The 26,633-nt window shown below is 43.4% G+C and overlaps 1 protein-coding gene across 7 annotated transcripts in view; it reads right to left on the bottom strand.

Annotated features, from left to right (window-relative positions):
- The window catches only part of CAMK2G (calcium/calmodulin dependent protein kinase II gamma), a 119,004-nt gene that overhangs the window by 9,879 nt on the left and 82,492 nt on the right, over positions 1-26,633 (bottom strand). For 4 of the 7 annotated variants that reach the window (XM_080347808.1, XM_080347812.1, XM_080347811.1 and 1 more), the window contains 6 exons: positions 26,197-26,239; positions 16,935-16,975; positions 4,610-4,678; positions 2,960-3,004; positions 2,269-2,317; positions 136-249 (listed from right to left, as the gene is read on the bottom strand). In XM_080347808.1, coding sequence (XP_080203934.1) covers positions 136-249; positions 2,269-2,317; positions 2,960-3,004; positions 4,610-4,678; positions 16,935-16,975; positions 26,197-26,239 — 361 coding nt within the window. The remainder of the gene's footprint in view (positions 1-135; positions 250-2,268; positions 2,318-2,959; positions 3,005-4,609; positions 4,679-16,934; positions 16,976-26,196; positions 26,240-26,633) is intronic. The other 3 variants (XM_080347807.1, XM_080347809.1, XM_080347810.1) reach the window with 3 other exon arrangements.

Below are 26,633 nucleotides of genomic sequence, written 5' to 3'. Positions count from 1 at the left end.
TGGAGTACTGGAAATGAAAAATCAACATTCTGGAAGGAAGTTGAGGAAAGGAAAAATCTTGGGGAAGGAGAAATGGGAAAGGTGGAGGGAGGAGTGGGAAAAAGATGCCGTGAAGCACTGCACCCCTGGACTTACTGGCTGAGAAACAGAGAGAAAGCTGGGACTGCATGGACTCAGTCTGTGTTTTGCTCTCACTGTGCCTCCGTCCTTCAAGCACTGAGCTGCCGTCCCCGGTGGAGAGAGGGGGAGCTAGCATGGCGGGGAATTAAAACACAAACACAAACAAAACACGCAAGTTCAGTAAATAAAAAAAGAGAAAGGAAATAGGAGAACATTAAAGAAACCACAATGCTGGGCACAAAACATGCAGGAGTATCCTCCAGGGCAAAGCCAAGTAGACAGCTCTACAACAGGGACCTGCTGTTCGATTTAGAATGACACAGGGGCAGGGAGGCACTGCCTTTAGCCCCACCACAGTAGAAACAACATATCCCTCAGGCAACTGTCGCTGATGGATCAAGACATGTCTCCTACACCACAGCAGAACAGATCTGTGTAACCTGTTGTCTGTTGAAAACAAGAAGCTGGCAGAGGAACTGAACTATCACTTCCACAGTCATGGCTATAAAGAACACCAAGAACTCCAACACGCCCAAGCCTTTTGGTCTTGCTTAGCTTAACACATGGAAAGGCAGGAGCTGAAAAGGAACACTGGTGAATACTACTACACTTAAAATTGAAGCACTAAAATTACCAGAGCTGGCCATAGCACAAACTATTACTGTGCAAGCTCCTTTCCTCCCAACCACCATTCAAATGCTCCCTTCTATTATAATCAACAAGATTTTCTGAACTCTGCCAAAAAAAACCCAGTTTCGATCTGCAGCAATGTAGCCCTATACAATTCTTCCTAGAATTAGCCCTGGCCAGCTGCTCCCCCCACCCGCCAGCCTTCTGTTCCAGTCCTAGCCTTTTGCTCCTCACAGCATTTGGATTCCTGACTTACATGACCAGTGGCTCAAGTCTGGAACCTCTCCTGAACAAAAGCTGCCAAAGGAGACAAAGTTCTGGACAAATATCTGTTCTACATGGATATCCAGGAGAGATTAGATAAATCAATTTCATTACCACACTACCAAAATCATCCAGTTCCCTTCTGTCAAAGTTAGGTTCTTAAATCACAGATTACTCTTTGGTAAAAAGGTAGGGGCTAGAATACCATCCTGTGAGGAGGTCAGGTCTTCTCTGAAACAACCTGTATTGCAGAGCTCATTTACTCACTGACATCCATTTCTGCTCCCAGTGACTCCTCAGAAGAGGAGCCAGCAGCTTGTGATAAGCCATGGGAAAAGTGACAAGAACTAGCCCTGCTGACAGAGGTGACATTGTGGCTACACCACAGGGTAAGCATTGATTTTTCCCTGGATATGTAACTCAGATTGAATACAGGGACAATGAGAATATCACTGTCTCAAAATGCAAACTACTAACACATTTGCCTCAGAATGCAAACTGCATTCGCTCATCCTGAACCTGCTCATTCAGGAAAATGTCTGTTTGTCCTTCTTGAGAGAGGTCAGGGAAAGGACAGCTGCTCAAACAACATGAACAGATATGGAACTTGGAGCCCTTTCATCTAAAGAGTTTTACAAGCACAGAATATTTATGATATGGACACTGAAAGGTGTGAAATCTCTTCTCAGCCTCTCCCTCAACTGATATCATGTCAAGGACATGAAAAATCATTCCCATTCAGAGATGACAGGCTGAGAATGATCTTCATCTCAGAAACAAAAATAGACCCAAAGAAAAGAAAAAAAAAAGAGCAAAGAGTGTGCATGTCACTAAAGAGATTCCCAGAAAGGGGTGAGAAGGAAGACTGAGCAGTAACAGAGGTTTCAACTGCCTGTAACCTACAGGGAAGCACAAAAACACAACCAGACTCCAAACATCAAGGGACTGGTAGGGATTTTCCAAGCCTAGAAATGGACTGGAGATGAACAGATTATGATATTTGCAAAAAAAAGAATTCCAACTCTGAGACAAAAACAAATTAGCTCTGGGCAAATGGTGTTTATATACCACAGAGGCCAAGTCAGCTGGTTCCCCTGTGCGCGGTCCCACTGTGACAGGAATGACAGCATCATGGCAAACTTATGAACTGAGTCACACACAGAAATCTGGGAAGCTAGTTCAAGACCATGATTGAATCTCCAGGATCCCCTACTTGCACTTAGCTGTATTAGAAGTCACAGGCAGAACACCTACCTTTCAGATCCTCATCTTCAGTCGTGGTGTTACAGCTCTCTGTGGAACCCTGCACAGCAGAACAGAGCATTACCTGGCATCAGCAGTCGTGAGCATGAGTAAATAGTTTGATTTGTTTGTGAAGGAAGATGGGGAAAAGCGCATAAACATTGGCAGGTATGGCAGGGAGAGGATGATAAAAATAAGATCTGGATGGAAGCCGGCCAAAAATTAAGCAAAACTTAACAGCATCTTTGCTCAGCTTTTGCATGTTCAAGCCATCCGCCCAGAACTTTTACAAGGACAGAAGTTACCAAACTCTGTCAAACGAGATAAAATGGGGGATACTTCTGTTTGGAAGAAGGATAGCCTAGGAACCCTCCTCTAGCTTCCTGTGGCTTTCTTGGAGGAACAGGTTTCCACTTCCAGAAGAAAAAAAAAAAAAAAAATAGTGCATAAGTGCCTGTATTTTCCACCCCACATACGAAAGAGAGTGGGGATTACACACTGCAGTATTTGAACAGTTGTCCCTACTCAGCCTCTTCCAGAGATCCACAGCCATACAAGACAACCCTCCTAATCCACTGCCAGCAGTATACAGGAGCACGTTACAAACCAGACGTCGGAAAGGTAGAAACTGCATTAAGACACACAAAGATAAGAACAAACGGCGAGAAGCAGAGGCTTCTCTGACAACACTCCCATCCCTTACCTTTATGCCATCTGTAGCATTATGGACAACAGTTGTTTGAGGCTCCTAGGAAAGGATGGAAGAATCATTAAACTCTAGTTCCAAAGCATTCTCTTATTTATTTTCACTCCCCAACAAGTGGAGAAAAGGTGACCGACATTAATTAAAAAAAAAAAAAAAGAGCAAACCACAAACTCCAAACAGCACACATGTGCTTGTGTGTGCGCACACATACTTCCTGCACAGGTTTCCTGAAGAGAGAGGCTGCACTAAAAGCTACAGTCGCAAGGAGACAAAGCCCTCAGCTTCCCTGAAATTGCCCCAAATTCTCATTTTCCCTCCAGTGAGCCAGGCTGGCACAGATGCCAGAAGGCAGCCGAGCAGCCAGTCTGCCCCCTCTGCAGCCGCTTGTGAAGTACTGAGCCTCAGCAACATCCTCCCTGGGGAACGCTTCAGAAGAGGGAGAGGGGGAGGAAAGAATAATACTGGGCTGGGGTCTTTGTCTCCCAGTTTTTTGGAAAGTTTGCTGGGTATTTTACCCTAAAAAAGGGACATTCATAATTTCCATAATAAAAAGGGGAAAAGCCAGACCACCTCAATGCCTCTCAGAGAAGAGTTGCTAAGGTAACTGAAAAAAGGCACATTTGTCTAAATGTCTCTCAAATGAGATCCGATTTCAATAATAACAACAATAATTAATAATTTAGAAAGGCTCCCTCAGTATCAAAACCATGATGAACAAAGCCAGTGATGGGAAAACAGAAAATTATGAAGTGTCCCAAGAACCCTCTGCCCTACAGCAAACAACAAAACCATCAAATCCCACCCTCCTACCCCCCAAAAAATGCCAAATCCAGCTCTCCAGAGACACACAACAAAGAGCAGCTACCAGGACTATGGGTGCTAACTGGCTGCTGCACTCATCCCTTCGTTACTGGGACAAGACTTCAGCATCCTGCACCATCTCCTCCCACTGCTGTCACCCTGGCCAGGTGGCTCAGCGAGGGCACCAGGGACTGGGACAGTGCAGTGACGTACACTCACCATCTACCTCTGTCCCCACTGCACTGCTGCCTGATCTTCCAAGTGTACGGAGGCAGATCACACTGAGCTGTGCTGTTCGTACCAGGCACAGGGCACCCTACGAAGCCCCCTGCTCACAGCCCAAACAGAAAATGCTGGCCCAGCAAGCCAGTGAGCTGCGTAGGATCAACCACACAACTGAGCAGGCCAAATGGGCCATCAAAGGATTCCTCTAAAAGCCCTTTGCCTGTCCTTTCTTCTGTGGTGTCCTGAAGTCCATCCTCCATTTCCTGGGTGCTGGAGAGTGGATGGAGCTTGCCACTCTCTTCTTCCAAACCAGCCTCCCCAAAGCCAGCAGGAACAGTTGAACGGGACACACAGAACTATACAGGGATGGCACAAGGGGAAGTCCAGGCAAGCTGCGATCCCCACATCAAACCACAGCTCTGCTCAGCACCCCCAACCCAAAGCCTGTGAGGCTGTGATCAGGCCCCACAGCAGCACAGGGACACAGACAGAACGAAGCCAAAACACAAGCTGAAACAGAGCAGCACAAGCAGCACTCGGGGTGGGGGAAGGAGAGAAAGGGAGAGGACAGAATCAAAATTAAACCAAACAGGAAAAAAAAATAGTGGTTGGGGAAGATACCATGGACGTCTGCACTGGGGGTGTTTCTTTTGCAGTGCTTACTATACTGGTTTTGTTGTTGCTCTGTGGCTGAGACAGAAAAACATGGTTTTAGTTCCCCTGCTGGGCAGCAGAGGCAGCAAGAAAATAACAGTATTGCTTCAATCCCAACCATCTCAGACCCTCCCTCCCCATAGGCTCATCATCAAGAAGAGGGAGGAAGGAGGAGTGCTGCCCGGGTCACTGGACATCATCCTTTCCTCAGAGGCAACAGATGTTGTAAGGGATGTACCAAAACCCAAATGTGCATGGACTGCTAGAGCTATAAGGAAGGAAAACAGAAAGGAAAAAGGCAGCAGCCCAAAGGGTTGGGGAGAATCCTGCAATGAGTACCAACAAAAGTATTTGGTGAAGAAGAATGAGTGATGGCAGCAGTCCTGAGAGAAAGAGACTACGGAAGTGAGAGACACAGAATAGCCATGGTGCAGTCTCAAACGGGGCAAATGGGAGTTGTATCTGAGGAGTCTCAAAGTGTGCAGGAACAGTCCTAGATATGTGATGATGCTGAGGGTCCCAGGGAACCTACTTATGCAGGAAAAAGTGTGGTCAGCTCTAGAAATGGTAGAGGAAAGTGAATTATGATGTTCCTGCTGTGACCTGAACAAAGAGACTTCAGGACCAAAATATGGAAAGGGATGGGGGGGTGGGAGGCAAGGAAAAGGCCATGCAGTTCCCCAAGTAGCGAGTCCGCTGGATGGTACCCAGTGGCTTTTATTTCTTTCCCTTCTTCAGCCCCTCTTGTAGCTGTGGTAGAAGAATAAAATCTACATTTCCTGCATTCACACAGCACAACAGTAAGGCAGTCACCAGCTTGCTGCAAAGAAACGTCCCATTGAGTCATGTACGCCAGTTATATCAGGAATGAGAAAGGTCTATGCAGGAAGACACAACTGTGTCCACTAGTATATAGTTCCTAGTCCACAAATCCAGACAGTTGCTGGAGAATTAGGCCCACAGTTACACTGCCATGTAACTCCCACACCAGCTGTATAGATCTCTTCCTGCCAGTCACCACCAACATCATCAAAATCAGCACTGCAGGAGCATTCTCAGACTCCTTGGTTTACAGATCAGGCTACTGGATGGGAGATCACAGCAGTGTGACCCCATTGCAGCTGCTCTCCATCCCACTGTTCTTGGGGAGGGCAAACTCGTACTGCAAAACATCAGACCCTCATCACCCAGTAATCACCACAAAGAATACAGAAGTCAAATGCTGAGCTGGCAAAAACATCTGCCAAAGGTTTAACTGTGTCAACCAGAGACAGGTCCTATGAGGCTGAGACTTCACAAACACCTACTAATAATTCAGTTTTTCTTCACAAGCAGCATGCCTTGGCTTAGCTATACATTTCAGAGAGGGAGAGGGGAGAAACAGAAGAGGAAGATGGGGCAGGTGGAGAGGGGAGGAAGTGGAAAAGAGAGGCAGGAATGAACTCTCAAAAAGTCCATGGAAAAATAAAAGAGCATATGACACACTCATTCCCAAAGCTAAGAAAGGAGAAACACTTCAAGAAGCTATACAAAAATACTTTGATTTTTCAGAAGACTTTATAACTGAGGCCAAATGGGGAAAAAAAAAAATCCAGGAAGCCACTGTTCTGAAAAGAAGTTGACATCGGCTTGCTAGGCATGAGACGTCACCTTTCAAAGTGCAGACCCACGCACGCCTAAAGCACACAGCCTACCCTCCAGGCTGCACTGAACACCCAGGACTTCCATCTACTCTTCCCCAGCCAGTGGGCCGAAGAAGACTGAGTATCATGTTTGCTAGTCCAGAATCACATAGCATTTTACTTCATGTCAGAGTCCCAAGGAAATAAGAGGCAGAAGACTTAGCCCAAGCATTTTTCATGTCTCTTTCTCAGATGGAGGTATCTGACATACTGAGCTTCGCACATGTATTTGTGTCTATGGTCACTTAACCTTTCCTGGAAGACTGGCCTGCCCTTCTCAGAGCCCCAGGTATTACAGCCAACTCTTGCCCTCCTTCCCCTCCTGCTGCCAGCCAACATCATAGGCACTGGGCAGGCAACGAGCCTTGGTAATTCACAGTGGTACAGCTCAAGTTAAAAGAGGCCAATTCACCTCAAAAGGTGCCAGACCCTTCTTAAGATCTATGTAACGCAATTAGTTTTGGCACAGCAGTTGGCAGCGCTTCCTGAGCTAGACAAGAGACAGAGAGACAGACAGGCACAAACAACACAGAGGGTGCAAGAGAAAGAAAACAGACCAGTGATCATATCGCTAGGCTCACATTTCTAGCCAGCTAAAAGAAAATAAGTACCAACACATGGGCCATCTCTGGTTATTTAGCCACCTTCACTGCTTCCGTGTTTTCTGAGGCTGACACACAGTTTACATATCTTAGATGCTTTAAAACAACATACAGAGGGAATTTAAGTATTGCTGGCAGCGGGCAGAAAAGAAGGGCAAGAAAGGCACAGCAAACTCCTGCCCTGGAGTTTCATAAAGGATCTGGTGAAAAGTCAGTCCTTCACATCAGATTTTCCAAACCGTACTTTGATATTACCTTTTTGTGTTTACATAGTTTTAAGGAGGAAGAGGAGAAATATCTTCTAGATAGTAACATAGAAGCAAATTATTCTGCTTTCTCAGTAGTATAACATTCCTATTCCTACCTGCAATAGGGAAGAAATATTTTCTGTTCTTTTTCTGTGTAAATAATGCAATAACTAATTTTTGTACTTTAGTTACTGTTCATATCTCATTGTCAGAGACAAAGGCATCATTTAATGGGCTGTGTATGACTCCTTACAATATGGCACTGGCCAATTTTCTCTTTGCTCCCTTGAGACTGGATTTGACTACTTTTCTGACAAATTCTATGGATGTCAAACATCTGGATGGATAAATGAAAGAAAATGAATGGGACAGGACAGTTACTGGGTATTTGATCATGCTGGGAAACAAACGAGATCAGGACAAAAGGAAGTTTCAGATTATAAATGCTCTGACAAACCTTTTCAGTAAGTATGCTTAAAAAAAGAAGTGACCAGCAGCTCTGAGCTGCCCAGCGGTGCTGTGCCCACACATTTCATCTGAACAGTGGGGCCCCATCAGTCTCTGCCACATTTGAAGCGACTCCCAGTTTGCTCTACACTGCAGGGCTCCCACCAAGGATGACGGCACCAACACCAGGCAAAGCACCTGCTCCTCTTTTTGGCACCTCTGCAATAGAATGACAAAGCCCCATGTCCAGGCACATACCTGCTCTGCTGAGCCCAGGAGAACCACTACCTTTTTTTGGTTCACACTTAGAGCAGGCAAGGTCAAACTGCATTCCCAGCAGTTGATTTTCTGCACAAAATGGGAACTGTATGACTGGCCGGGGGCCAAACACTTACAGGGCCCTTTTAGTGAGGACATGGACCTTTCGGTGCACAATGTCTCCCCCCCCCACCCCCCTGCACAGACATGCTATGTAGGGTGATGAGCACAAGCCGAGCGTGCATGGCATGAGAATGGCGGACGCACGAATCGCAGGCAGCTTACGGGAGGTGCTCACCATCAAATGCACACTGGAGCTCGACTTCCTTTTCTGGACACACCATTGAGAGAGGGAAAGAGAAGGGAAGAGAGGAGATGAGAAGAAAAGCACAGAAACTATTCACACATTAGTGTGCCAGCAAGGGCCCCCCTGCCAATAATGCTCCCCTAAGGGCAGGTATAAGCAGCAGCAGAAATGCACAGACGTCAGCAGGTGCAGAGAGAAGTCACCATTAAAGAACATGACTACACACCAGGGGAAAGGGCAGGGCTGAAGACCCCTATCCACTCAAACATCAAGGTCAGAACATAGTTGCCCCACACACTGATACAGGGAGAGGAGAAGAGAAAGGAATACATATACACAAGATGTAGGATGCAAGGGGGTGCCTCTATGTGCTCTCCCACCTCAGAAAACTGTACAACTTCCCCAGCCACACAGAAGAGGTAAACAGAAAACACCCGTGTGTTCACTTTGGGAGGAAGCAGAGGTGTGTTTTCAACTAGAATCAGAGGGCAGGGAGGAGAGCACAATGAGAGGGGCATCCTTAAGGGCTGAAAATAAGAAGAGGGAACTTCTGTGCATAGCATGGGGAAGAGAAAGGCTCCCTCACACTGAAATTGGGGCTGATGGGAAAGGCAAGGTGTGCCCATGCTCAGACACAGAGGAAAGGCGAGAGAGACAAAGAGACACTCAAGAGCCAGCACACCTTGTGCTCTCAGATACTGGAAGGAGAACAAACAGGGAGCAATGCTCAAACATTACCCAACCTCCTTGGACTCTACTCTTGTTTAAAGGCATCTTCACACTAAACTGCACTCCTGGTAACCCAGTCTCAGCATGCATTTCTCTGCTCTTTCACTGTACTGTCAGTGTCATCCTGTCCAAGCTGAGCCTGGCAGGTCTCTCAGCACTACAATGCTACCCCTTTCCCCTGCAGTCTCCACATACGTTTTCCATCTGCCCTCCTCCCTTGGTACTATCTAGGTTATTTCTCTGCTGCTTACTACAGAGTCTAGCTCACAGAGTAGTGTAGGACAGCACATCCCAGCCAAGAAACATGATGGCGTGGGCTCAGCTACTCCTGCGCATTACCACAGCCCACTGCTGGAGCAGCCCTTGAACCCAGTACAGGCCGTGGAGTTGTACCTCCCTATTTCACATACCTGCTGACCCTTCACAGCTTTCACCTCGAACATTGCCTTCCTCTCTGCTATTGTCACATCAGAGCTCAAACACACATACAGACTGGCATGTCTCTGAGAGCAGAAATGTCCATGTTCAACTTATACCCAGAGCCACATTCCTAATCACACCATACAGCCCAGAATCATGCAGCCATTGCATGACCAGACTCAAACAAGCAAAGCTTCTGCCTCCTCTGATCTTTAATTCCAGTACAGACAGACTCAGAACACCGATCTGTTCACCATTTGGCTCACCAATCTTCCACTTCATGAAGGTACAACACAGGGCTTGTCATAACCTGGTTTACAAACTTGTGATTCCTCTCTTCTTCTTTTAGGACAATTTAGCTTCTCCACAGACATTTCCTCAAGCTAGAGCTAAAATAGGATGTACTGCCAGAGCATGAATACAATCCTTAGACCATAAACAACACAGAGAAATCCTTGTACCCAGTCACAATAGGGAATTTTTAACTGGAAGAAATAGAAATTCACACCAGCTGAGAAACTGCTCCAAAACTTCAGGTTTTATTTTTAATGTATCCTTCAGTTTGCAGCACACAAACAGAGGCTATACAGATACTACAAGGAAACTTCTCTCTAAGGAAGACCATCTCATTTGAAGTTCATACAGATTTCCAATGAGTTACAGAAAGGAGAAAAGGGGCAGAAAATGTTGAGACAAGCAAAAGGTTCAATATGAAAGGAGAGTCAACCAACTCATACAGAAAACAATCACCCTCCTATATTAGAGGCATAAGTAACACTGACACAGGAGACAGAACCCTCAGCAGATCAGAATTTAATTAAGAGTACAATCTAAATTTAAGAGAGTGTTGGGTCTATTAACACAGCATGCTGTATTGTAGAAATCCCAGAAAGCACATTTTTACTGGCTACTCTAATAACGGGAAGGAAGTTAGCTAGGCAGCAAGAAAAGGGTGGGCAGTGAGGTCTGTGTTAAGACCAGAGCATGAAAATACCATTACAATTGAAGACAAGTTGGATAATGCCAACATGAGGTACCAGCAGTAAGTGCTAAAGCACCAAAACTTATTAAGTCAAAACATACACAAGGAAGTAACTAAAACCAGATGAGTCTCCCACCATCTCCTCTGTAACAGCTGCATCAGAGCCATCTCCCTCACCTTCCGAAGATGACTAGCTCAGTGAGCAAAACTTTTTGTTCTTCTCGTGATGTGACTGCAACTTAGCAAAGACGTTTAGTTACAGAATTCTCTTTCCCTTCCATAACACAGCTATATCTCTAAGTGTTTCTAGGCAGATAGCCCATGGTAAAGTACCTCACTGATCACTTTAAGGATTTCCCTACACCTGAACAACAAAACATTCTCCCGAAGCAGTATGGACATATTCTTCTCAAACTCAGGGATCAAAGTTTGTTAAAGTTCTGTTTCTGTATTTGTGTGCAATTAAGGTGCTCATCTCAAAAGAGGAGCAGTTTCTCTACCCTGAAACTTAAGGAAGACTCTTCCTTTACGTAACAATAAACAGAAGTCAGCAGGTAACAAAAGAGAACCTGAAGAATCACTGTCCGTTCAGCATAGCAGCAATACTAGAAATGGCGAGTGTTAAAACATTCCAAGCACCTACAGAAAATACAAGACATACTAGAAGAGGCTATAGGAAGTACAGTGATTCCAGGCAAGGTCCTATTCACAGTTCTGGGCACTTACCCTGGTTATCTTTTTACACCACCTTTTTGCACTTCTGCCTTCTACACGCAGTTCTGACACAGTCTGATACTGACAGTGAATTTATGTTAAAATATCATGCTTGCTGCAACTCATATTCCTATAGACAGTATAGTCATTTCAGGACTCAAGGTAGGAAAAAAAAATGTTGAACTCAAAGCGGATCAGTGAGTGGCAGCCTGAACTAGCAGATTTGAGCTCCTATTTCTACTTCTGCTTCAGTCTTTTTATGAGATGATGAGCAAATAATTTAATCTTTGTCAGTCCACCTTTTCTCTGGCCCCTTCCCAGCTTGTCTATTTAAATTGTAAGCTAAGAGGCAGGGATTTTCTGCTTAGGCATTGCTACAGTACTAAGCACACTGGGCCCTTGATCTCAGTTGGAGTTTCTAGGCGCTATAACAATGCAGTGAAAAAAGTAAATGCATCAAAGATGGGTAGAATGTGTTACTAGATGTCAGCACTTAAACAGATCTGAAGCGCTCCCCACGTGTCTTGTATAAAACAGTTCAGCATAAAACTGTGCTGATCAGGTGAACTTGGGTTCTCCTTATTTAGCTTCACTATAACCATCTTTAAATAGTATGGCTTTAAGATCATAACCAGTCCAGACATGGAAATAGGAGTATTTACTCCTGTTGGTCACTGCATGGATGTTACTTGACCCTTGCAGATTTCCTAAGGATTCCCTGTTGGCTCATTTTGCTGCTGTGCCTTCTCTGTCTGGGGCACATTGCACAAACCGCTTTCTCGGCAGCCGTGCCACCTTACACAGCATCCTGCCTTCCCCACATTCTCTTTACTGGGCAAAAGGCAAGGAAACCTGGTGCCCGCCATGCATAAAAAGTATGCTTTCCATGATATTCCTCACAAACAGCAGAACAAATGGTATTTGATGCCTCTTTGCAGTTATGTAAGGTGAAGGGCACGTTTTACAACATTAACCTTGTCACACCAAAAATCTGGCTTATTCACTCTTTCAGCTATGCTGTTCAGCTTTTACTGAGAAAGAAAACAGTGTATATGCAGCAGAGAGACAAGGTAGAATACAAAAAAATTGCAGAGCATTGCAAATGAATGCTGTTAAAATCTCCTGCATCCCATAGCATTCTCCATAAATTACTATTTACATAGAGTGTTACACCGGGCCTGAAAAACATTATTGATATCATTTTGTATCCTATAATCACCAAACAAAGTGCTCAGGAAAAAAAAAAGAAGAAACTGACAGCTTAGAGAAGAACTAATTTTAAAATACTTGCAATTACATACTTAACTAAAAATAGTGCTTTGCGCATTAACAAATTCTGAGTATAAAATGGATGTGACAGGCCATGCTAGAACTGGAAACTGACGCATCCTCTCATACCAATAGGAAGGGAAATTCCCCTTTGGGAAAAAAGGGAACACGACTGTTTGAAGAGCTGCCCAAAGACAAAAAAACCCAACAGTAGGACTGTAACACTAACTACAGGGAGCCCAGACCCTGACAAGGTCATAGGAAGGACATAGAGCATAAAGTGTCCTTAATCTTCACCCAGGTGTTTGCCCCAGCCCATTCCTTAACCCCTCCCTCACCTTGCAGTGGATGCCAAATCCAGGCAGAAAGGGGAACAAGAAAGCAAGAAGATTTGATACAAAACTATGTAAGGTAAATTTTAAAATGGCAGCTGCACGATGTTGCTCGTAAATTTAGAATCTTAAAAAAAAATACCTGGGACCTACAGTGGTGGCCACAAGATAGGCGGTATGTTACATGACTCTGCAATTCGTCACCCAGTATCTTCTAGCCTCGCTTTCTGGATTTGAAAGCAGAAAAGCATGTTCCTTGGGGATAAAACCTGGGCCTTCCTTGTTGTTACTCCATCAGCCTGGATCCAAATTTTGCCTGAAGAAAGTGAGTGCAGCACTACCAAAGGTTTGGTAAGCAGGAACAATTTAAGATTCAAGGCAGTTTAAATCATTCATTATTTAAGATAATGGAAAAGTTCTCAAGTGCCAAGGTGATGAAATATCTACCAATTAGCAGAATTAGTACTTGAAATAGAAGCAGCAGTGCTAAATGAAAACCAGGAATGCTTCAAATAGATTTTGGAGAAGATTTTGCTAGAGGAGAGGGTCATACACATGGAAATTTATCAAAATAACACCACTGTGGACACATCTATATTTGGAATAATTTTAAAAAAGTTTCATTCCTGTCTTCCCATCCTGATTTAAGCTTCCCCTGCTTCCAAAATGGTTCGATGCAAAGAAAATGCATGCACCTCATTGCTCTAGTGTGTTAGGGCTTGTTTCAGTAAAGGATTAGAGCCAATTCCCACAGAAATAAAAATCATGTGTTTTTTCTTACTTATCAGCTCAACATGACTCACAGAAGATGCTCATATCACCACATATGACTAACATGTCATTCCTTTCCCATTTATGCTAAATCAGCAATAACATGCTGCATTCGCATCAGATATCCACCAACACACATTTTCACGCAGATCTTGGGAATAAAGCATGAGGAGGACATCTAGGTTCCACTCAAACTTGCCTAATATTATGTTATAGAAATTCCTACTGTATTTGTCACATAATGCAGGATTCTAGCATACATAGCTCTGAATACCAGCCAAAAGGATGGGCAAGTGACTTTGAACAGAAAGTAAGTTAAGGCAAACTAGCAATGTTTTTTTCTCAATGGGCTTAAAGCCATCAGTTTTTACAGTAGTGTAATCATCAGTTAGTGGAAGAAATACTCTTTTCATTCTCATCTACTGAGTGGATGTCTGCGGCAACACACTCATGGAGCAGAGGCACCCTGGACCAGCTAAAGCCAGTGAAGAAACTGAAACATACTTTCTTTCAAAACTCCAGAAGGAATTAATTTCCAAGGTTCTAACCAAAAACCCCAACACACACACAAAACATCACCACAAAACCACACAAAACAACAACACTCACCAACAAACAAAACCAAACACAACACCACTAAATGACAAAGCAAACAAACAAATTCCACCGATCAAACCAGGAGCCTCCATATCTGGAGGGAACAAAAGACACAGGCTAACCACGTGGCTCGTGGTCAGCAGCAGACTGCAGTTAAAAATACAGCATGCAATGCTTGTTCTAAACCTACATCTGATGTAAAATTATACAGGAAGTGGGAGTGAAAAGGATACAACAAAGCTGAAAATCTGTTTAGTGTTCAAGTCAGGGTATCTATGCTATGCACTAATGGGCAATAGACAAAAAACCTCACAGTTTGCTACAAGCAATGCAAGATCAGATGCTCTTAACTGACACAGGTTGTTTGTCAGAATTATCTAGGGTTAGAAAATCAGCAGGGCTAAAATTACAAATCTCCTGCATAGGGAGCAATACATGAAAAGCAAGTTGGTCACAACGGTGAAGCCACCAACCAGACAGTGATCAGCACAGATTCTCCTGCACAGCAGTCAAGCATGCCAGTGCTGCTCCAACAGTGAATGGAAGCAGTAAAAGGCTACACTTCCATGGGGTGACTAATGGGAGGCAGCACCATACATGTAGATGGCAGGGACAAGGAAGGAGATAAGCATGTAGCCACAGAAATCTTACAACAGAGGTGTTAAGGATGTACTATAAAAACACACAGACCACTACCTGCTCTCTGTCTTGTGCAAACTTAGCACTGGGGGGAAGCGGCCTGTACTTCAAAAGTCTGCATTACTGAGCAAGAGGGTTACTCAAAACACCAGCTTTAAGAAGAAACATATAATTTATTTCTGAGTTTCAAAGTTTACAGAAATGAGGACTCAAAAGTCACACCTGAAGACAGAGGCCACTTGGGGAACATGGGAAGCTTAAACAATGCTTATGAGGGCCCTTAGCCCAGGCTGAAAGCATGGGATGCCCCTCGTGGGCACCACTCGGGTTTATTCTGCAGAGCATGACTGCGTTAACACTTAGGAACAAGGATGCTGGATGCAGACTCTTGACTGCAGGTTTCCAGTGCCATGCAGAAGTACAGAAGAGGTTCTGAGAGGGCAAACCCATTCACCATGTACAAAGAATGCTATGCTCTCTAATCTACCTTTCATTTTATTATAAGTATTCAACTATGTATATCAGAACAACATATACTGTGAAGAGTTGAAAAATACTTCCAGTCAGTTAGAAAAGCAAATCCAGCTTGATTCTTTTCACAGAGGAAGACACAGTGTTCTCAATGAATCAAACACCAGAAGCTTTCTATGGAGCTGGAACTCTAACATGCAGGTCTCCTTGTAACTACACGACCAGGAAGCTGTGCCTCAAAACCTGTGTGCACATCATCTGTCCATTTCAGGAAGATTTTGACCCAAGTTGTAGCTCGTCCTGAGAGCATGCTGGAAATCAAGAATCTGTAAGAAAGCCTGTTTTTTCTAGGTAGGTGACTAAAACTATGTAGAAGTGTTGTTATTTGCTGCTTTTCCAGTTGATTCTCCCTGCCACGTTGTGATTTTGAAGCATGTATCTGCTGGTTCTCAGTACACAACGTTTGGGATCATCCATTTTAATTCTACTGGGATTTTACTGTAATGTTTTCCATATCAACAGATGTGACAACTCAAACACGCTGTATTAGCATGCAGGTGTTCAATGCATGTCTGTACCAGAGGCAGGCATGTGCAAAGGCACAAAAGCTCACTCTTACAGACACATTTCAAGGAGAAGTATCCTAGGGCAAGAACAGCAGTTCTGCATAGCATTTTGGTCAAAAAACCCCAAAGATTTGGGTGTCATTAGGGCAGAATGCAGCAGAACTGCAAGAATGCAGGCTTTACTACAGCAGTCCCCAAAGCAAATGCAGCTCCTCTGAAAGCAGCCTGTTTGTATTGTGAGCCCTCTGGAAACAGAGACTCATTAAAATGGAAAAGGGCTAAAAGAGCAGGAGAGAACAAGCATGCTGGTCCTGGAGAGTGCATGTCAACCCCCCCAGCATGGGGAGAATGAAGACTGTCCACAATGCAAAACCAGGAGATGAACTATTCCGCCTAACAACTGTGGAGAAAGGTTCAGACTTCAAATGAAAATGCAGGCAAATAGACCAAACCCTAATTTTTCACGGGCAGGACAGTTATCCTTTGGAACAGTTAGAAGAGGAAATCGCTCTAGCCCATAACTGTCTCTACTCCAGTACCAGCTGCTAAAGGGCTACTGCTTGCAACAACACACAGCCTTGGGAATGGCCTGTTTGACCTCCAGAACTAACGGATGACCATGCACACACAGAGTGAAACTGGAGTGGGGATAATTCCCCTCAGAAGGGAACAGGAGAGCGCCTGGCTCTCAGAGTCATGGACCAAACTCTAACACAAGACTCAGTTTCCATTCTGTCCAAACATTAATATCTATCTGGAGGCTCCTCCTTCCCCACTCTCTTCCCAGCTCAACTTTCAGCATTCTGTGCAAGGGGCAGGGGAGGTGGAAGGGGGGCAGAAAGGTTTCCATGGGGTCTGCTGGGTATCATCAGTCACTGACAATTGCTCAGTGCAATTTCAATACCCAGAAGCATTCCCCACTGAACAGAAAACACTAGTCAGAGGCATGTGTTACTTTTGAGCAAGTCCTTGGTCTTTCTAACCCACAGCACCAACCAGTTTTCCATACTTCAGAGAAGGGGGGGAAAAGAAATCTTGCTGGTACAACAGTGCACTTAGCTAGTTGTGTGATGTATAAGGTGCATGTAAGGAACATTAAGATCCCACCCAGAGCCCCATAACAATACACTGAACATAACAATTCCAGCCACAAGACAGGGCTGTGATTTTACCCTGGAGGAGGATGAGCACCAGGGAAAGCGGCTGCCTTCTGTTCAGATGGTGTGAGATAGAGTGAAATGTGAAATCAAGAACTTACCTTCACTCCATCTGACTTCTTGTTCAGCAGGCTTTTGGCAGCTGTGGAGAGAAGCAGAAGTAGGTCAGATATTGGTTTCAAGACTATTCTGTCTCTCACACACACTTCCCTCAAAACTGCACAAGACTTCAGAAGGACAACGATGCTACTAATCCCTCAAAAACAGGCTGAGTCACTCATCAAATCCAACCTAATAGCAGAGGGTCACCTATCCTATCTGTTGTTCACTAATTGAGCAAAAATGCTCCCACTTTCACCATCTCAGGAAGACGAAGTCTGAAATGACACTTCAGAGCTCCTCTGTTTCAACCCTCTGCTCACACACTGTGACCCCATCCAGAAGTGCCAGTAACTACAGAGGGCAAAGCTAAAGAAATCTGCCAGATCTCTGCAACAGGATCAAGGTTTTACCCTGAAGCGCAGACATTCACATAACAGACTTGGCTTAGCAAAGGGGGCACTGATAATGCACAGGCCTCCTAATTACTGCTATTCACAGTTACTCTAGGGAAGCATCTGGAGAGCTGAAAGAGACAGGAGAAGTGCAAAAGGCAGCATCTGATAACTGTTAAAAAAAAAAGGGAATGAGAAAAGAGACAGGAACTAGGCTCAGTTTCTTCACTGAAAAGTAAAGATGTTCTTCTGTGCTCAACTTGAACAACTGGCACTAGGAAAGAAAGCAAGAGCATGATAAGCACAGACAAGGAGACCACAACGAATGCCCAGCAAAAGGCACACTTGGGACTGACAAACAAGCCGCTCCATCTATTACAGGAAAGTTGCCTGTTGACAAGGACTGTCAACAGTAAGACCCCATCTACAACCTCAACAAATATAAAACATAGCTTGCCTACTCATGAAGAATGTATTCAGTTGTTTCAACTTCTGTAAACAGCACACCAGAGACCTACTGGTCCAGAACACTGATATGCCTCTCCTAAGCAGCTGCTGGGAAGCAAATGGGTCTGGGTAGTTGACCTGGATTCTCTTTTCAGCAAAGATGAGGCCTAGAGAAAAGACAAGTCCTAAGACAATACTCACATGACTGTTAAAATGCTTCACTCCCAAAGACATGCTGACCAACTCATATAGAGAGTGCTCAGTCTCTCTATAGAAGCAGCAACATTAGGCAAAAATGTTTTTGCAATATCCAGGCAACTGCTCAAGTTTTATATCAAAAGCATTTTCCACCCTGCCTTCCCTACTACATCACCCTACAGATATAGATTAACAATATCAGCTGAGCTGGTGCAAATGACTGCAGCATCTCTTCACAATACAGAGGTAGTAACCCACATAAATTTATTACAATCCCTGGATTGGTTTTCCTAATTCTACTCCTAACGCAAATATAAAGCGAGATCAGGAATTTGTCTTCATTCCTGCTGTCAAAAACCATCCAAGAACACTGGAAGAACCTCATGCATAGGTTTTCTGAATGCAACATGTCTAAACACAATGCTCCAATGTGCACACATGAAGGTGGGCAAAGTGACCCAAGCAACTCACCTGCCCTGCAACAGTTTCTTTGCTGAGTGTGCACACACTAAAGCCTTGCAAGACTGAATCTAAGAGACAAGTTCTTGCCACCTTCAAAGCATGACGAGGATCAGCTTGATTCCACATGCAAGCGAGGAGAACAAGGTGACCATGGGATCAAAAGGGGTCCAGCATTTGTACCACACCAGACATCTCACACAACAACTGTTAAAAACAAGCAACTGTTAAGGCCTTACAACAGTTCAGATAGAAAAAAGGATTCTGCAACTTAACAAATATCACAAATTGGACATCCTTGAAGTGAAAAAAGAATCATCAGAGAAGGGAAACAGCACCACCATATGTCCTAGCAATGACCCAGACACAAGCTGGGAAGCAACGTTTTTCACACTTTCTGCAGTTTCCCCAGAGCTGCACGTTTGTCTTTGCGGACAGAAGACAGCTAAAATCACGTTCTCTGGCAATAAGGCAAATTCAGCTGAGAGCCCCCTGTGTGGCCAGCCCCGTGCACTGCGGAGCCCACGCTCCCAGTGCAGCCCCTGCCCTGCCCACACCTGTGCATGGCACACACCTGTGCATGGCACACACTGCTCCCCCAGGCCTGGCAGCACCCCTGCGCTGCAGAAGGAAACTCAGCCTGTGGTGTATTTAGTTCTGTGGTTTGTAAGGGCAACTGAAGAGCTCAGGAAACGCACTCAAACACAAAGACGACTGTGGAGACCTCAAACACAAGAGAGGCATACAGAATTACTCACAGGTCAGCCTGTACATGTTATGAGACAGAAATTAAAGGGGATGCAAGTGGAATTTCTGCAGCAAGCAAGCAACGAGACTTTCTGTAACAAGAATCATTTTAGAAGACAGGCAGGACTACCCAACATGCAGCTTAGCAAGGAGACAACAGGAGGGAGAAAATCCAAGGACATGTGAAGGCAGATTCTTTACTGGTCAGGAAATGGTCTCCTACCCATGCCCTGCAGCTTTCCAGGCATGAGATACTAGTATTTATTTTCACAATCCTTCCCACTTCCTCTACATAAGAAAAAGGATTAAATTCCCTCTCTCAGCAATACAAAGGCACACACTGCTAACCCAGTAACTTAAAAGCACAGTACTGTTCCTGGTTTAACAGGATACCACTAGTTAGTCTCTGAAGATAAACACAAAAGGCCTTCCCTGCACAGGCCCCATATACCACTCCCTCTTTCCACATTTCTCAGTTTTGGCCTCTATAGGAAACAGCCTGGGCTCTGGATCATGCTTCTGGCAGAAACACAAGTCCCTAATGCTGAACTTGTCAGCAAGAAACCCTACACACTCTGGATGTACCAGAGCCAAGGGGAGGCAGCGAAGGAGGGAATTTCCCAGAGGGACAGAAATACCTGCTCCAAATACAGCCATGGACAGTGTCTCCCTCCTGCCAGCCCCACTCCTCCTCTTGCAGCCCCTTGCCCAGCCTGCCCTGGGTTTGCCCTGTCACCAGCGATCAAATCTCAGTCACGTTTCTCATGTCAATCAAGTTTCCAGAGAGTATTTTTTGAGATGCAGGGATAACATTAAGGTTGCTTTTATTAAGCCTAACTCATGATGCTAGTCTAACAGACAACTCGAGTTCTGGCTTCTAAACACAAGCACTTTTATACCACAAAGAATTTTGGACTTTGCTGAGATTTTATTTTTAAAATAAAAATAGTATCACACCAACACAGAATTCCCAATGACACAGAGTTGCAGCTTGTCATCCTTATACTGAATATCTATTTATTAAGGACAAGACAAAGCCAAGACTGATGCTTAACTCTCTGCCACGATGGCTATTTAGGCACAAGCTACTCTAGCAGTTGCCGTTTAAACACAGAACAGAGGGGAGTTGTTGCCTTGTGTTTTCTACCCTCACTTTGGTTTCTGTCTCCGCAGTCCTCTTTCTCTTGGATTCTCCAGAGACTTGGTATGGGAACTTCTTGCAATAGGAGCAATTGCAATTGCACAGGAATGCTATGCACGAAGTGAAAGATCAATGCAACGACAGCATATTTGAACGGGATAACTGCATGGTAGAATTTACAATGTAGATTCCCTTCTCTTGCTAAAAAGTTTGTTTTAATTTGTTTGTTTGTTTTAAATCCTGTTTTGTTATTAACTCCCTCTGCCCCCACTCAAACAACACCACTGTTCCGGGAATGTACCTGAGCAATAGCCAAGCAACAACATTTAACGTTTCCCTCTCAATAAAAAAGCCTTCCATGAAAGGATCTATTCCTCGACGAGACTAGAGTGATTCTGTTCAAAGAACTGCTAAAGGATAAACAAATGGTCATGAAAAGCAGTCAGTTACTTCAAAACACTCTTTTTAAATGAGTAGAGAGAAAAGGGTAGGAGCAAGTGGAAAGGCAGGTAAAAACCCCAAACTATTAGGCAATGTAAGCCTTTATGTGATCTGGACCCATAGGGTCCCTACAGATAGCAGACACCTCCTTTCCCGTCCCATCAGGCCCAGCCAATGCCTGCACTGTGCATACACTTCCAATGCTCTGGGAAAATCTCAAGGGTAGATAGTGTTTGCAGATGCACACCCATCTCCCAGACTTGTCCCAATGGTTTTCAGAGAAAGATTAAAAGAGGGAGGATTCATTAAATCTAAAGCCTGAAATACACAACTCAATGGTGTCTTGGCATGAGCCACAGAGCTCCCCTTTCTCCAACTAGTGAATAATGGGGAAATTGTGCGGGAACCAGGTGATTTCCTTCTGCTTTTTTCACTTCTGCCAGCCTCAGAAAACCAAAACATTCTCCATCAAGATTATGTGCAAAAAACCAAAATCCAGGAGCCAATCTGGTAGTCTGTGACATTTCAATAAAGGTTTTCAACCACCTTCCCACCAACACAGAAATTTCACATCCTGAAACATGCTCTCTTGGCAGGTACGCATATGTACACACGAACAGGGGCAGAACCTTGAACAGTCTGAACACCCATCCTAGACCTTCGAGCCTGAACACCTCAGTCTGTCCCAACTTCAAGAGTTGATAAAAATATGAGAGCATGTTTTTTGCAGTATTACAAAAACTCAGTTTCTTCACAAACTAAGAAATAAAGGGGTGAAGGGCAAATACCACAAGAAAACACATTCACAGAGTTCTCCTGAACTTTAAGGCAAGGAAGACAAATATAAAGGGAATTATTATAATAATTTAAATCCACTTTTGATGATAAACTAGACTTTCAGGTCATAGTTATAAACATCTAAATGCAGCAAGAAAATTCATGTGATTCTGGGAAGCTGCAAAATGGAAGTCTACTTACTACTACTAGTACACTACTTCAGCAGGTCCACACTGCAATAGTTGAGCATGATTCTCTGAAAGCCCTGACTGTTTCTCAAGCAACCTAGTAGATACTGAGAAATCACTTAAACACCCCGTACTTTTTCATTTAATGTGACCTCATCTTCTGCTTGGAAAATGTGGTTCTCAGTGATTTCAAACTCATTTATTGAGACATTTTTCACTCCATATTTTCATCCTTTGAATTCACACCACGAGGTTAGTGTTTACATGAGTCTGCTGATATACATTTCTGGTCCTGAATGGATACCTACATAACTAACACAACACAGCAGAAACCTCAGTATATTACTCACACAATTTTAACTTTACTTTGGTTAAAAGAAAAAACTCACATTCTAGTCTGAGTGTACAGATATATAAATTTATATGTGCACACACACAAAACAGCAAAAATTCAGTTTCACAAGCACTTCTGGAAGGCAGGTATAACAGGACAGTGAAATATTTCAGTATAACTTCATTATTTGTATTATTTCATTCTTCTTGCCTTTAGTCAGCTCAAAAACCATTTCTGTACAGGTTATATCAAACATGCACAAGCATATTCAGCCCTTCTTTGTTTAGAAAGCACTCTGCTTCCTGGATCTACCTCCAGCCTCTCTCAACTTCACCTACCTAGTTAAAAACCCAAAACTTTGCACTGGAGAGTGAATAAGGATCTGTAGAGACATATAATGGACTCCAGCTATTGTCACAAGCTGCTCTAATAGTTCCCTCACAAAACTGTCTTCAGCTAGCAGAGACAATTCCCTAGAAAAAAAGCTCAGCATCAGTTAAAGATAAGAGATTTCAGGCATAATGCTTAATTACCTGCAATGTCTGTCTTGGGATCTATTTTGAATGAAGTGTAGCACACAGGACTTGTGCTGAATCACTTGAGAGAAGTGAATTTCGTAGAGTGTGAAAGTTTGTCGAACAACAACTCCCCAAATTAACAGTTGCAGTCCAGTTAGGAAAACAGTGCTAAGAATTTCATGTAATGCACTTCTGAGTCTTGCATAAAAATTAACTTATAGAGAAAAGCCACTGCTCAGCACTTTGTGAAGATGACTGTTCCTAAGATGAAACCAATTTTTTTCCATCCTTTCAATCAGTTTATAGCAGGCTTACTTACAGAGTTTTACCTATATATAATAAATTAGTCCAGGCACCCTTAAATAGCACAAATATTAGGAAACTCTGAAAACCTTGCCAGCTTTTTCCTCGCAATAAATCTACATTTACCTCTCAGAAGGTCATTTAGGAGTTTCTTGCATATGATCCAATTCATTGATTTACCTTCACTGTACCTCTGTATTCTTTAAGTGAATGCAGGTCAGATCAGTGTTTGCTTGAAGCATCTGAACATGAAAAGCCAGAAGTAAGCACCCAACTCATTCTGTGTGTACCCTGGTGTGACTCCAAAGATCCCACAGCAAAGTTTAGATTGCAATGTTCTTGCTCATAGCCAATGGAATACCGACCACAGAGTGGACAGAAGCTACAAACCCCTTATTATAACTGGGTCTTAATTTCCTGACTTATGCTGAAGGCAGTGCAACTGCATTTGCTTTTAACAAACAGGCTACAGCTGACCTGAGATATCATCTTTAAAAAAGAACCAAAACCAGACAATATTAAATTGTTGAGTATACCGTAACTGGGGAAAGGAGCCAGATCACATTCCTTTATCTTTAGGAACTGACCTGAGGCAAAAGGCACCTAGCAAGCAACAGATTACTCACGAAAGAACAGAAACTTTTTTTTTTTTTAAATTATTTGTAAGATTATTTTTTTTTAATGTGGAAAAAAAGAGAAAGAGTACTGCTACAGACTCTTTCGCGCATACCATTTCTGACAAGCTAAAACCACACTGCCAAATGAAGGAACTCCACATTACAAAATGTTTGACAGAGGAGACAGTAATGACAACAGGATTAAAGAAGCCTTCTCATATTTCCTGCAGACAGTCCTATTGTGCCTAATTAATTGATACCAGGGTCACATGAGCCTTCGTTTTCCTCTTGGTTCAAAACATCTGTGCAGAAGCTTTTAGAAGATCTCATCCCCAGGCAGGAAAAAGCTTCTCTCTTCATAAATTTAGTCTCCTGTCTGCTGGGAATGGAGCTTTTAGAGGCCCACAAAACAGCATCACCCAATTAGAGAAAATAAAAACCCCTCAAGGTCTTTAGGGAAAGAAACAAGTACTATTTCAGAATTTTTCAAGTGCAGTCAGATAACCTGTTGTGATAGGAAAAGTCTGCACTATATCCCAAGTTCCCACATGGACTTTCTAACTTCTTACTTTCAGTTAGCATGTACTTATTTTTAACTTCCAGCAGATTCATGTATTTCAATTGCAGAAATTAAAAAACCCTAAGATAATAATAATAATAATAATAATAATAATAATAATAATAATAATAATAATAATAAAGTCAAGCTCACATCACACACAATCCTGCAAAGAAAACAAGAGTAGTTGATCTCACCTCTTCCAAAACACATAAAAATATTAGGAATAGCTACTATCTGCAGAGGCTATAATGCTTTGCATCTACATTCACAACATGTCTTTCTGGACAGTTTTTCAGAGCTTCTCATTACCTGGAATCACAGCTTACATTCAAAGTATAACTCAGTGATACTGAGAACTCTGCATTCACTATGGGCCACCTAGGATTTCCTTTTCTTCAGCTGTTAACTGAAGTGGATCCAGCAGCTTCAGCCCCTGAGACAGGGAAGAATGAGCAGAGCAAGCCTGTTCCTCCTCAATACCAGCTCAGGGAATAAGTGGATGTATAGGTCATACACCATTAAGGAGAACCCTTCTCTCAGGCATTTCATGTACTCAGAATCTGGGCCACAGGAGATTTTCTTGTCCAAGCACTTCTGCAGCTTCATTAGAAGTGGCAACATTTGTAGACTAAAAATGAATCAAACTGCTGTTAAAAAAAAAAAATACTGACTATTTCAGAATCATCAATTAAGTGAAAGAGAAACTAGCTGTGTGAATAGATCAAAGACTGTTCACACCAGCAGAAAGCCCAAGAAAACATTATGTTCCATACAGTCCTGCAGAAGCTTTGCTGTTGTGCCATAGCTCTGCAGCTATTTCAGAATCACTCTCAGAAAAAAAAAATATGTATAATTTTAAAGTCCTGTCATAGCACAATCCTGGGATGGGTGAATAGAGAAAATTATTCTGCCCCTTTAAGGCCAAACTATCAGAAATGCAGTGAAGAGGAATTGCTGTAGCCACAGGTAGTCCTAACATATTGGCACAGATTCCCCAAAAGCAAAAACCAAGGAAAACCATTCTGGAGTTGCTGAGGGTTTTCCCTTAATTGTAGCTGGATTTCACATACTTAAATTTTTTCTTTAAACCACCATAAGGAAGGTTTCACAAAAGAATGTACGTGTGCATGTGCACTTTGAACGCTGGGATGATCATTTCACAGAGGTTTTCATTATGATTAGAAGTTCATTGCAACATCACCCAGAATATAAGTATTGCTATCCACCATTAGCAAATGGCCAGATGAAATTAATACACTTCCATTTCATTCATCATCACTTATAATCCATACAGTAGACTCTCATTTGAAAGTAACTGTAGTCAGGTGCAATAAAAATCTGACTCATGCATTCAGTGATTGTCCTTTTTAAAAGAGAGAAAGAAAAAAAAATGGCTAAGAGGGCAAAGAAAGCAGACAATCCCATAAACCAAAAGCACTTACAAATAGAGGTTTTCCACCCAAATTGAAATGAACATGAATAAGACTACATAACCTAGATGTGCTGAGCCAAGACAATAATCTTCCAAAAAGCACTGATTTGCATGTTGATATTTGCATTTTCAGTAAGTGCACTACGTAATGCAGTTGGGTGGGAGCCAGACTACCAGTTATTAGGCTTAAAAGGATGAAAACCACTTCTGAGACTCCAAGAAGGAAAACTCTGATAGCTAGATGCTTCAGACCCATTTTTGATGAGTCAAAGTAATGCAATACCCAAATAGCTCCCCTTCCTATTCTCACCAATATTATTACTTGCTCTTAGCCCCTGCCTCAGGTCTAAAGGAATCACTGCTACCTAATAAGAGTTCTTGACTCCTGGATTCAGACAGGAAAGCTAACATATACCAGACAGAATCTTCTCAAAATAATCTGATCACAAAACATCATGAGAGGATTGTGGCATCTGACTTTATTTCTGCTTTGTACCAGACTACAGCACCATGTGCTCCTCCCCAAACAAATCACTTCCTATTTCATGCTGGTCACCAGCGAAGACAAAGCGACCACAATTACAGCATGGTGAACTGTGTGCTTGTTTCCTTCCCTCCTACTCAACCGCCAAATGGTTACAACATCCCTCTTCACACAAATACTCACACAAAACCAAGGGAGGGATGGGAAGAGTGAGAACTTACCTGAAAAATTCCGAGACACAAGCATTGTTGTGAGGATTGCACCCTGTGGGGAAGAGAAAGAAAGGGTAACAGACAGCATCACTCACTTCAGAAAGCAGCTGCGCTGACCCAGGGAAAACATAGTGTGTCAGGTACCAAAGCAGAGGCATCCCAACACTAAGTGTATCCAGGATTCCCACATGTAGCTGTTGCACCCGAGACGGGACTGCTTGGAGTCCAGTCTCTCTAGAGCAGCAGATAGAGGCCAGGCAGGATAGCCTTGGAAATCTAAAATGGCACTAAGAGTTATGTTTGGACATAGAATTGCTTCCTGGCTTTCAAACAGCAGATGGCTGCTTCATACACAGGCCAGACACTTTGCGCCAGCTTCAGGCAACTTTACACTATTACTGGGAGGCAGAGAGTGATCAGAACCAAAAGCCCCAGGAGTCAAGAAC

The sequence above is a fragment of the Nesoenas mayeri genome (genome assembly GCF_963082525.1).
Source record: "Nesoenas mayeri genome assembly, chromosome: 7".
In the NCBI taxonomy this organism is placed as follows: Eukaryota; Metazoa; Chordata; class Aves; order Columbiformes; family Columbidae; genus Nesoenas; species Nesoenas mayeri.
The sequence above is the reverse complement of the archived record's forward strand: the minus strand, read 5'-3'. Positions and strand labels throughout refer to the sequence as shown.